The sequence below is a fragment of the Cnephaeus nilssonii genome, assembly GCF_951640355.1.
Source record: "Cnephaeus nilssonii genome assembly, chromosome: 6".
Taxonomy (NCBI): Eukaryota; Metazoa; Chordata; class Mammalia; order Chiroptera; family Vespertilionidae; genus Cnephaeus; species Cnephaeus nilssonii.
This window is the reverse complement of record NC_137077.1, coordinates 101,989,127-102,001,714: the sequence shown is the minus strand read 5'-3', so window position 1 is coordinate 102,001,714 and position 12,588 is coordinate 101,989,127. Positions and strand designations below refer to the sequence as shown.

The window sequence follows — 12,588 nt, the reverse complement described above, 5'->3', positions numbered from 1 at the left end:
GCTGATGCTCTATCCACTGAGCCAAACAAGCTAGGGCTGAAACTCTTATCTTCATGTTATAACAGCCTGTATAATACAACTTATTAACTGTTTTTATAAATATAGATAGCAGAGGTTCAGATTCTGGCTATTATTAACTTAAAAGATTGGTTTGCAGGCCTGTCCCCCTGAGTCTCTTATAGTGTCCTATGCCAGAGCAAACTGGCCTCGAACCATTGCCTGGCATCAGCCCGCCAGACTGCAAGCATTGAAACGTGTTGCACAGTTGGGGGTGGGGGCGGGGGCGGGGAGACTGGTTTCTAGTTATAGGTGTTAGCTTGCTTTTTTTTATTTTTTAAATCTAGGAAGTGTTCTAAAATCAGTTTTCTGGTCTTAGTTGATCTTCAAAAACTAGCTCCTTTAAAAAAAACCTATAGACTCAGAATAGTTATCACAAGTCTTTTTGTCCAGTATCTTCATACAGAGAATGACACTGAAGCCAGTCAGTTCATTCTTCCCCTTGGTGCCTTTTGACCCTGTGTTATCTTGGTGGATACAGATTTGCTTAATCAAGTGTTATCCAGGCCTCTTTCTATACCAAGTTTATGTTATGGGCAGAGTGTTACGTTTATAATACTTACCTTGAACTATTACTCTTGTCTAGTGCAGAATGCTGAAGTGCAGAGATGATTAAAGATACTCATAATTCTTTTTTGGAAAATAACGACTTTATTTATTGGAACCCATTTTGTTCATGTGTATACTGAAATGGGTTGGCCTTCAGCTCAGGAGAAAAAAACAACTTTTAATAAATATTCTCAACAGCATCACTGTTTAATTTCCCTCACCTCTGTTATATATTTACTAGAGGCCCGGTGCACAAAATTCGTGCACGGGGTGGGGGTCCCCTCAGCCCAGCCTGCACCCTCTCCAATCCGGGACCCCTTGAGGGATGTCTGACGATCAGGCCTAAACCAACAGTCGGACATCCCTCTCACAATCTTGGACTGCTGGCTCCTAATCGCTCACCTGCCTCCTGCATGGTCACCCCTAATTGCCCTCCTGCCAGCCAAGTCGCCTCCAACTTCCCCCTCCCTGTCGGCCTGGTCGCCCCCAACTGCCCCCCCACTGGCCTAGTTGCCCCTCATTGCCCCACCGCCAGCCTAATTGCCCCCAACTGCCCCCCCTGCTGGCCTGATCACCCCTAACTTCCCCCACCGCTGGCCTGGTCACCTCTTACTGCCCCCCTTGCCAACCTGGTTGCCCCCAACTGCCTCCCCTTCCAGCCTGGTTGCCCCCAACTGCCCCCCCACCAGCCTGGTCACCCCTCACGGCCCCCCCGCCGGCCTGGTTGCCCCATGCAGCCTGCTTGTTCAGTCGTTTGGTCGTCCCTCACTAACCCCCATGACGGCCTGGTTGCCCCACATAGCCTGCTTGTTCAGTCGTTTGGTCGTCCCTCACTAACCCCCCTGCTAGCCTTGTTGTAGGCAGCCATCTTGTGAGGGTGTGATGGTCAATTTGCATATTACCTCTTTATTATATAGGATATGCAAATATATACAGCTTAATCAGCTTCTGGTTATTTGACTAACACAGGTCCCGGTTAAACAATTAAATCACATTATAATCTAACATTTGGCAAAGCCCTGAATGGACATTGTTACTTATTAAATACTACAAACTCATTCCCTTTAATAAAGCATCAAAAACCAAAGCATCAAGCCGAAACCGGTTTGGCTCAGTGCATAGAGCGTCGGTCTGCGGACTGAAAAACAAAAACATCTGTTACCACATATTATCCATATGGCATGGAAATGCATATCTAGGATCATGGTTTAATTTTACTTTCAGCCTTGTAGAATTTTTTTTTTTATTGAGGTATTATATGTGTACATATCTTACCATTCCCCCCCCCCACACCCATACATGCCCTCACCCCCCAGAGTTTTGCGTTCATTGTTTATGCTTGTTAGAATTTTTAATAAGAGGTATTACTTCTAATATTTTAACATAATTTTGGTAATTTAAAAAATCTTTTCTCCTATTCACTGACTCTAATACAATGACCTATGTAATAAATTCCTCTTGAGTTTAATGTAGGGAAAAAACATTTATTTGAAGAGATTTTGTTTGTCTTTATTGCCAGTGAACCTAGAATTACATTCAGTTCTAGTTTATTAAAAAGTAGTTTATCTGTGGTATTGGGTAATGTCTGTTTATCCCTAGACCCAATTAAATAGTGGTATTTTAAATGGTCAAAAAATAATAGAAATGAAATTGATATTGAAAAATGAATATTCTCTTTCAAAATAGAATGGTTGCTATTTAAATTATAATTATGTATTTTTTGCTGAATATATTGTAAGAGTCAGTACTTTAGTTTTTAAAAATGGACTATAGGCTTTAAAAAAAAATGGACTATAGGCTTTTTTATTATTTGCTTTTGAAAACCTGTATGGAAATTTTTTTTAGGAGAACCCCCAGTCAAAAGGAACTTGTTAAATGAATTTGACGGGATAATAGAAAATCAAGAAAAATCCTTAAAGGCTTCAAAAAGCACTCCAGATGGTAAAATTTGCTTTTTATCCATATTTTCCCTCTCTATAGGTACTATCCATAATATTCTTATAGTTATTTTTTCAGCTCTTTTGATTATATAGATAATTGGACAAGACCTTACAGTTTGTTTGTTAAACTTATATCTTGCCTTACTTATGTGAGCTTTTCCTTCATAATACCTGGTATAATGCAGAGGTTCTTCGTAATTGGGAAATGTGCAATTATTATAAAATAATGACTTTTTAAATTTAAAAAAGCTATACAAATTTAGTAAGAATTTACTCTAAACTTCAGTGACTATGCAAATTATATCTGCAGTCTTTAGCCTGTCCTGGACTACAGACTTAGTGATTCATTTGTTGATTTATCACTTTTCTGCTGGCATTGCTAATATGCATCTCAGTGAATATGATCATTGCTAATAAACCCCTGATTCCACCCCTGCCCCAGACCTGCTCTTCCTTTCTTACTGCCATTCTTCCAGCTGATCACATAAAAGCCTCATGTCATCTTTTACCCTTGTTTCCTCATACTTCATACCCAGCCCATTAACAAGTCCTATAGGTTCTACCTTCAAAATATAATAAGAATCTGATCATTTCTTCACTTCTCTACTCCTGCAACCTTTAACCAAGCCACTGTCATAGCTTCTAACCCTTCTCTTTGTTTTTGCCATTTCCCTTCCTCTAGCCTATTTGCATCACAACAGCCAGAATCACTCTTGTAACACAGAGGTCAAACTCTGTCACTTGACCGCTTAAAACTATTTGTGGCTTCCTATCTCATTTAGATGGAAATTCAAAGTTCTTACCATGAAATGCTTGAAAATAAATAAAACATGTAACTATTGCTCACTATATACTTGGTCCCTGGTTTAGAAAGGAAGAACTGAGATCATGAGGGAGAAATATATTACTGTCTGGAGGCTTGGTTCTGAAACACATGGGATAAATCCCACAAGAGGCAGGAACACTTTGGAATATTCTAAATCATGATAGAGATGTGAAAGTTAGCATTAAAACAGAGTGTTTTAAATGTCCATAAAACTATATTACTTCTGTTGTTCTTTTCTTTCTCCTTACTTAATGGTTCTCAAACTTTAGTCTACAAGAATTCTGAACAGAGTTGAAAACAAAAACTGTGATTACTATTCTTTATGAGAAATAGAAATAATTTCTAGGATAGTTTTTATCATACTGAATTATCCTAATATATAAAAACCCTAGGTCAGTGATGGCAAACCTCTGACACGCGTGTCAGTGCCATTTCTGATGACATGCGGCCGCTGAGGCGGCCGCATGCCGAGGATGAAACATTTATGTTATTTAAACTATAAATATCGGGAAATACTGTTTTTTCCTCAAAGGGATACACTACCCGGGTTATGCTCCGTTTTTTGGCGAAGTTTGAAACACCTAGCTCAAAAGGTTGCCCATCACTGCCCTGGGTCATAATGACCAGTAACGACTGAGGCTCAACCAACCTGGAAGTCAGTCCTGCAGTCAGCTCTGGGTTGCCACGTGGTGCCCCAGCACTGACTGCTGAGGGGGTTGTGAATCAGGGCCAGAGAGAGGCCTGAAGAGAGAAGCAGGGACTGATCCGTTGCCTCTGAGGCAGATTTTGATCAGCACTTGCCTCTCTCTTTCTCTCCCAGTCTGGCCAGCAGCTGTGCCTCCATTTCTCTCCAGGCCTCCACTGGGGCTGCTGATCAGCCCCGCCTTTCTGATCAGGCCCCATTGGTAGGCACAGAGACGCTGACTGGCATAGGAACCGACCAATCAGAACCAAATGTGGGTGCTGTGAAGAACCAATGGCTGCCTAGGAGGCGGAGCTTTTGACGTTGATTGGCATAGGAACCAACCAATCAGAACCAAATGTGGGTGTTGTGAAGAACCAATGGCTGCGTAGGAGGCGGAGCTTTTGATGCTGACTGGCATAGAAACCGACCAATCAGAACCAAATTGGCCAGCTGAGCAGGGCAGTTGGGGGCAAGATCAGGCCTCCAGGGGAAGGCCATTGGGGGCGAGATCAGGCTGGCAGGGGAGGGCAGTTGGGGACGATCAGGCAGGCAGGCAGGCAGAGGCAGTTAGGGACGATCGGGCAGGCAGGCAGGTGAGCAGTTAGGAGCCAGCAGTCCCAGATTGCAGTCCCAGATTGCGGTCCCAGATTGCAAGAGGGATGACCGACTGCCGGTTTAGGCCCAATTGTGGGATCAGGCCTAAACCGGCCGTCAGACATCCTCCAAGGGGTCCCCAATTGGAGAGGGTGCAGGCTGGGCTGAGGGACCCCCCCCCCCCTCCATGCATGAATTTCATGCAACGGGCCTCTAGTTACATTATAAATTGTCTTTAGAACCTGTGTAAGATGTGACTTCTTTCTAGGTATTAAAAGAATGGTGTTAGGTAGTATGCATATAGGAAAATCTTGTCCTTCTAAAACCATTGTTTTTGACATTGTCCTACAAGAAGTGAATGGAAAAAAAATGCATGTAATTGTAACAGTGATACTATTACATAAAATGTTATTATAACCTTTTGGGGGATTATCTTAAGCCAGTATATACTCAGTATTTATTTGACCATCATATCTTATTTTTTATTTTTTTAATGATTTTTTTTCTCAGCATGATAATCATTCACAATTTGCTAGTGAATGATTCTTTTCCTTCTAATTTTTTATTATGAACATTTTTACATGCAAAAAATTTGAGGGTATACCTATTTAGCCAGCACCTATATTCAACAGTATTAGTATTTTTGCTATGTTTGTTTTATCTAATTATATATAATATGTGGACATATATAGTAATAGATCTATTGGGATATGTTTGTGTTAAAACATTTGAGCGTTGTCCAGCTGCAGTGGCTCAGTGGTTGAGTGTCAACCTATGAACCAGGAAGTCACGGTTCCCAGTTGGGACACATGCCTGGGTTGTGGACTCGATCCCATTATGGGGCATGCAGGAGGCAGCTGATCAATGATTCTCTCTCATTGTTGATGTTTCTATTTCTCCCTCTCCCTTCCTCTCTGAAATCAATAAAAATATTTTTTAAAAAACACACACAAAAAAACATTTGAGTGTTAGTTTTAGATCTGACATTTCATAATTGTATAACCACAGAGCCATCATCACCAAAGAAAGTTGCCTAATATCTGATATAATCTAATCTACAGTGGTCTTCTTAGCTTTTTTATAGTTACTTTATTTTTTATACAGTAGCACTTTTAAATTACCAAGCCAGTTGTTTTGTAGACTGTCCTACATTCTGGATTTGTTTGTTTGCTTGTAGTATCATTTAACTTTTTGTTCTATTCCCTATTTGGATCAAAGACTTAATTAGAATTGGGTTATGCATTTTTGGCAAGAATGCCTCATAGAAATTCTGTGTACATGTTTGGATTAGGGGCACACTGTGTCAGATGATTTGATCACTTGGTTAAGGTGCTAACCACCAGATCACTTCATTAAAATGGTCTGTTTTCCCATTTGCAATTAGCAGGTAATCTGTGGGACAGTCTTGTGGGCTGTGAAAATATCCAGTTTACCAGTCTTTCACTAACAATTTTAACATCAATTGATATTTACTTGAATCAATTATTTAATTAGAGGTTAGTAAATAGTGTTTTTCAATTTATGTTATTCCTTATACATTCAGTAGCTGGGATTCTTCAGCAAGGAAGAGCTTTTCCTTAACAACTGGGGAGAAACTATAGTTCTTCCTAAAAAGGCTGGGTAAAAGCTTAATTCTTTCCTTTTAATTATCATCTTTTCAGAGTAGGGAGTAGTAGTATAATTTTGCTAGTGGTAGAAAATGAATTTTTTCCTCTGTTGAATAAAATTGATTTTTATTTATAATGCATGTGTAAAGTCTAAAAGTAAAATATACATAATGTACATTTTCACAAAAAGAAAACATTCTTTTTTATTTAAATCATCCTAAATTTAAAAGTGGAAACCTTTTTACAGTATTTCACAAGGTTTTTTTTTAATTTTTTTAACATGCCTTGATTAACCTTTGAGCACTTTCGTGCTTTTTATTACCATAAAAAGATTTCCTAGGGTGTCCTTGTAATTCCCTGCCCTACTCCTAGAATCACTGTTTTCCAATGATCCTTTCAGTGGTTAATTGTTTTTAAAAAACAAGATTGGGGTTCTAACTATTCTCGCTGCTGGTGTCATTGTTTTTTCATGTTATAATTCTTGGTTCATAATAACTACCATAGTTATTTATCCTTCACTGGTGGTTCTCAAACTTTTTGGTCTGGAGACCTTTTTATACTCTTAAAAATTATTAAGGATCCCAAAGAAGGTCTGTGCATGTGGATTACGTTTATTTGTATTTATCATATTAGAAATTAAAACTGAAAATTTTAAATTTTTGTACATTGTGCATTGGTCATTTTTGAAAATATTAGTTCACTCAGTTATGCGGTTCTTCCAAATATTGGCACATATATTTACACAATATTAAACAATTGCTTTTTGTCATCACTGATATAATGTGAAAAGTTTTTTAAGTATTTGGAAGCTGTCAGGCTAACAGAGCCAGATAAAAGCCTTCTAAAATTCTAATTTTGTTTAAAAGCTTACATTTTACCACTGGAAACAAATACTGTCACTTGTTTTCCTTGTAGTGACAAGTTCATTTTATTCATTTCAGAAAATATCTCCTGAATATCCAAGTCTGGATAACTAATTGTTTTGGTTATTCTTTTAAGTAACAACGGAAGTGTGTGAAAAGTTTACATAAATACATTTCTTTGAGACAGTCATTACACTAAAGTCTGCAACAGGACACATGAGCAATGCAGATGTCATAATTACTCAAAATGTCAACACAGTGAAAGACGGGGGTGGGAGTGGCGGGGGGTCAATCGGGGGAAAAGGACACATATGTAATACTTTAAACAAAAAAACATATATGACATTATTATTATTATTATTATTATTATTATTATTATTACCAAGATAGCTTTGACAGCTTGGATTCCCTAATAGAGTTGTGGGTATCCCTCCCCTAGTAATCACCCTTTGAGATTCACTGTCTTACATAATAGTTTCAAATTTACCATACATACCCACAACACACACACATACACTCATTATTCTTTCTTACAAGGTATCAGTATATATATATATATATATTTTTTTAATATATTTTATTGATTTCAGAAAGGAAGGGAGAGGGAGAGAGAGATAGAAACATCAATGATGAGAATCATTGATTGGCTGCCTCCTGCATGCCCCATACTGGGGATTGAGCCAATAACCCGGGCATGTACCCTTGACCGGAATTCGAACCAGGGACTCTTCAGTCCACACACTGACACTCTGTCAACTGAGCCAAACCGGCTAGGGCAAGGTATCAGTATATTATACACTGTTTAATACCTTCTTTGTTTGTCAGTGTTGTTTACTCTAGAACATCATTCCTAATGAGTATGTAGAGATCTTCCTCATTCTTTTCATGATTATGTAATAGTTGTGATCAAGTGGCTCTATCTACAAATTCTAGTTTTCTCAACTGCTCCCTTTCCAAAGGACTACTTAGAGATATAAGAAGTACAAGTTACATACTGAGAATAATACCTAAAGTTTAGCTTCTAAACCTTTACAAGACTAAATCTTAAATTAGATATTTTCATTGGCTAATACCTTTGAGTTACAATTAACATTGGCTGACTGAATTTATACTGATTTATTTTATATGTTTCTACTGTGAGTTATTTGGAATACAGTCATCAGTGTGAATCAAACATTTCTTTTGGTAGTTATTTACTGAGCATACATTATATGCATTGAAAAAGTTAAAATCTATAATTATATCAAATTTTATGTGTAAATATTTAAAAGAATGTGTAATAAATAGACATAGTAAATAAAATATCCTATGAGACTTTCATTAATAACTAATATAAAATGCATTTTCATTGAAACATAATGTAAAATAATATTTTTCTAGGCACAATAAAAGATAGAAGATTGTTTATGCATCACATTTCTTTAGAGCCAGTTACTTGTGGACCCTTATGGTAAGACATGTTTAAATTTTTTTAAGTTCTAATACAGTGTAGGGAAAGTATGGGTATTTTTTTTCATAAATATTTTTTAAATTAATGGCACTAACATGCATATAGAAGTTAATCCTTCCCTTTTGAAGCCTGCATAAGGGTTAAATCATTGTGTACTTGGGTCATACTTTATAGTGCTATCCATATACGAGCTCATTTTTTAGTCATAACTTTATAAAGTAGTCAAACAAATTTTATTCCCATTTTATGGATAAGGTACTGAGGTTGAATGGAGTTAAGGAAATTACTCAACATTCATTATAAAAAAAAGAAAGGAATATATGGAAAATATTTTATCTCCTTAAAATCCTTCTAAAATTACTAAGATTTTAAAAAATATATATTTTTATTGATTTCAGAGAGCAAGGGAGAGGGAGAGAGAGAGAGAGAGAGAGAGAGAGAGAGAGAGAGAGAGAGAGAGAGAGAGAGAGAAACATCAATGATGAGAGAGATAGCCTCCTTCCCATACTTGGCTTCCATTGCTGGCAGCCAGGCCTCCAGTTAGAAGACTGGAAGATTTTTTTCTGGGGAATATGACCAGCTCAGTAGAAAAACCCAAAATACTGACAGTTGTGGGTACTCATGTGAAACAGCATAGCCAGATCACCAGACAGTGAAGTCAACAATGGGCAAACCCATACCACACAGCTTCCTGTTGACTTTTCAGTGCCTCACTCTGAAATAAGAATAGCTACTCAAGGAGCACCTGTCATTGGAAGAAAGCCTCTATGAAAGATAGTGTCCAAAGTACAAAAATAAACAAAGCAAAAGAAAAAAAAAGAGAAAGGAAGGAACTTAGAGGATATAGATTGTGCAAGGAGAAGAAAACTTTAAAAAACTAATATTATTAGGAAAGAGAACATATTGTATCCTTAAAATGTGTACAAAAGAGCTCTTAGAAATTAAAAATATGATAGCACAAATAAGTTAACTCAGTAGAAGTAATAGAAGATCAAAGTTATGAACACTACCAGCACGTAGACAAAAAGAGAAAGAGATGAAAAGGGGACTGAAAAGATAATCAGAAAAGTCTGAAAATTTGGAGTTTGAAAAAGAAAGAATAGGAAAAATTAAGAGAGTAATTTCAAAGAAAAAGTTTATCAGTACTGAAGGACGAGTTTCCTTGATTAAAAGGGTCCTCAGTACAATGAAGATAACGTTCAGCAGACTAACAGTGATGAGCAATGTTGTCTTCCCTCCTATCTGTTGTATCTGGGGGAGAGGGGAATAAATAAATAAAATATCAAATAAGTGTGAGCATAGACTTTTTCAGATGCTAATTACCAGAAAGTTTATCTCCATAGCATTTACTACCATGTGACATATTGTCTCTTTCCCTCCACTAGAATGTAAACTCTATAATTTTGTTTTGTTCGTCACTCTGTCCTCCAGCCAGACAGTGCCTGGCACATATTAGGACCCCATTAAATATTTGATGGATAGATGAATGGGTAGCTAAATTAGTTCCAGGGGTTTAGGGTTGGGTAAAAGGAAGTATGGTGTTTTCAACAAGATATCAAATATTAGGAAGAATGTATATGCTAGGGAAGATGATAAATTTAGTTTGGGCCTTGTGTCCTATACAGTTCAAAGTGTGGGAATAGCATCTAGGAGAAAGTCGGGCATGAGTTACAGGTTAATATTTGTATTTTAGGTAGATGTTAATTTAAGCAATCGATATAACTTACCTTGCCCAGGAAGGGTCTAGGAAAGAAATCCAGTTTTGGAGACAGGAATATTTTTAAGAGTCTGAAAGAAGAAAAACACAGGGGGGAAAAAAAAAGGGAGAGAGAGAAACAAACAAATAAAGGGACAACAATGGGGTAGATATTAATGGTAAGAATTTTAAGAGGGAAAAAGTCAACTGTCACAGCTGCCAAAAGTCTAGTAGAATGAGTGTACATATGAAGCAATATATTTTTTGGCATTTGGGAGGTTATGAATAACTTTATCAAGAACAATTTTTATAGAGTAATGGGAAAAATGAGAATTCAATTAATAGAAATCGAGGGTTATCTATTTAGGAAGGTTTGGCCACGAGGGGTAAGTAACAGTGAGTATGAAATTGAAGGGGAGACAAGGTTGAGGAAAAAATGTCTTGGGGAAAGTGGGCAAGGTTTTCTGGCTAAATGAAAGGAGCACTAAAAAAAAGATATCAACAGGTGATAGAGAAAGAAAAAAAGTAGATGGAATAATAACTGAAAGATTGGGACTCTTGAAAAGACAGAGTTATTAGTTGGGGTTAGGAGTACAGGTGAAGGTGTTAGCCACGAGAAGACAGATAGCTCTTTCTCTGGTTAAAGAGGTGAGTGAGGAGATAAACCTGGAGAGGCACAAGGGTCTGTGTTTGACAGACTCTTCCTATTATGGGAAGTACGTAAAGTCAAAGAATGGTGTCCTTGTATGAGAAGTTGTAATGGACTTGACGGTGGTATTGTTTTGGGTGGTAACCATGATGAAATGTAAAACAGCAGAATAGTATCACCATGTAGCAATAAGGGTCTCGCCAAAAATGCATATTCCATAATTTTTATGTGTGTGTGTATATATATTTATTGGTAACTAATCAAACAAATGTTTTCTTCCCATTGTAGCACAACTAAGGAAAGGCAAAAAATACAGACTCCAAGTTTTACTGAACCTGGTCAAGAATTTCTGTCCAAATCTCATTTTTATGAACAGCCGACTTTGGAAAAATCTTCAAGCGATTTATCAATTTCGGGACAGCCATTTTATAAGGTTCCTGCCACACAAAATAAAAAAAGGAGATACTCAATTACTACAGGCAAACCAATGAAAGTTTTTGTCCCACCTTTTAAAACTAAATCACATTTTCACAGAGATAATCAGTGTCTTGGCAGCAATAATGATTTGGAAGAAAACAAACAAAAACAAGAAAACATAGATGAACATGGCTCTGGTGGTAGTAAAAATAATATTAATGGCAGTAAAATTCATCAGCCCAACAAAGATAACTCCAATCAAGTAGCAACTATAATCTCTACAAAGTGTGAAGAAAAACCTTTCGGTATTTTGTGAAAATTTGTGTTGACATAATTTTGCCTTTCAGTTAGATATTTCTTATATTAAATAATGCTTTGAGGATTTCCCCCCTTTGTAATGATTAATAATTTCAAAACCTTTAATGCCTTAGATTTTTCCAAGTCCAGAGATTAGGTTTAAATTACTCTAATACTGTCTTTCAAAGGTAACTATTTGTGGACTTTCTTGTTCTAAAAAAATGTAATTAGACACACACCTAGGATTGCTATTACTGGAATATATTTTTTCCTAGGCTACTACTTATTTTCTTCTAAATCTGAAATGAAAATAATAGACATATTTCTGTTCTTTAGAAGTTGAAACTTTTTTCATGCCTGAAGATTTAAAATGAGAGCTAATTGATAATGTATAATTTTATAAAGCAAGGGTTGTGCTTTTTAAATTTAATACTCAAGTATTATTTTTTGCTACTTATTTCTTAATAGATTTCAATGCAAATCTTCAGAATGCCAGAGATATACAGGATATGCGTATTAAAAAGAAACATAGCCAACAAATTTTTCCACAACCAGGAAGTCTGTATCTTGCAAAAACATCCACTGTGCCTAGAATCTCTCTGAAAGTAGCAGTAGAAGGCCAAGTTCCCTCTGCATGTTCCCATAAACAGGTATGCTTTTGTTGACAATGCTAATAGCTTTTATAGCAACTTGTAATTTTATTTTATTAACTGGTATCTCCAAATTGTCCTTTTTAAACAAAGAACCAATTGAGGCAGCAATGAATGGATGAATGAAATCATCATGTTCCTAATCCACCTACAGGGGCAGCCTTCTCCTCCTCTACTGCCTTAATCCTACAGAGTGATCTATACTTCAGAATTACTAGTAGTATTTCTCTTCCCCTTTCAAAATGTATTTTATTACTATAAGTGCTCTTGGCTAGGTGTTTAGAGGAAAGTAGTCTCATTGAATTTAA

General features: G+C 36.8%; 1 protein-coding gene across 7 annotated transcripts in view; it reads left to right on the top strand.

The window, feature by feature from the left end:
• BRCA2 (BRCA2 DNA repair associated) overlaps positions 1-12,588 on the top strand; it is a 78,228-nt gene that overhangs the window by 22,946 nt on the left and 42,694 nt on the right. For all 7 annotated transcript variants that reach the window (XR_013813720.1, XR_013813721.1, XR_013813722.1 and 4 more), the window contains exons 12-15: positions 2,452-2,547; positions 8,502-8,571; positions 11,205-11,638; positions 12,099-12,280. Coding sequence is in view for 4 of the 7 variants with exons in the window: in XM_079775653.1 (XP_079631779.1) it covers positions 2,452-2,547; positions 8,502-8,571; positions 11,205-11,638; positions 12,099-12,280 (782 nt within the window). In the remaining 3 variants the exon portion in view is untranslated. The remainder of the gene's footprint in view (positions 1-2,451; positions 2,548-8,501; positions 8,572-11,204; positions 11,639-12,098; positions 12,281-12,588) is intronic.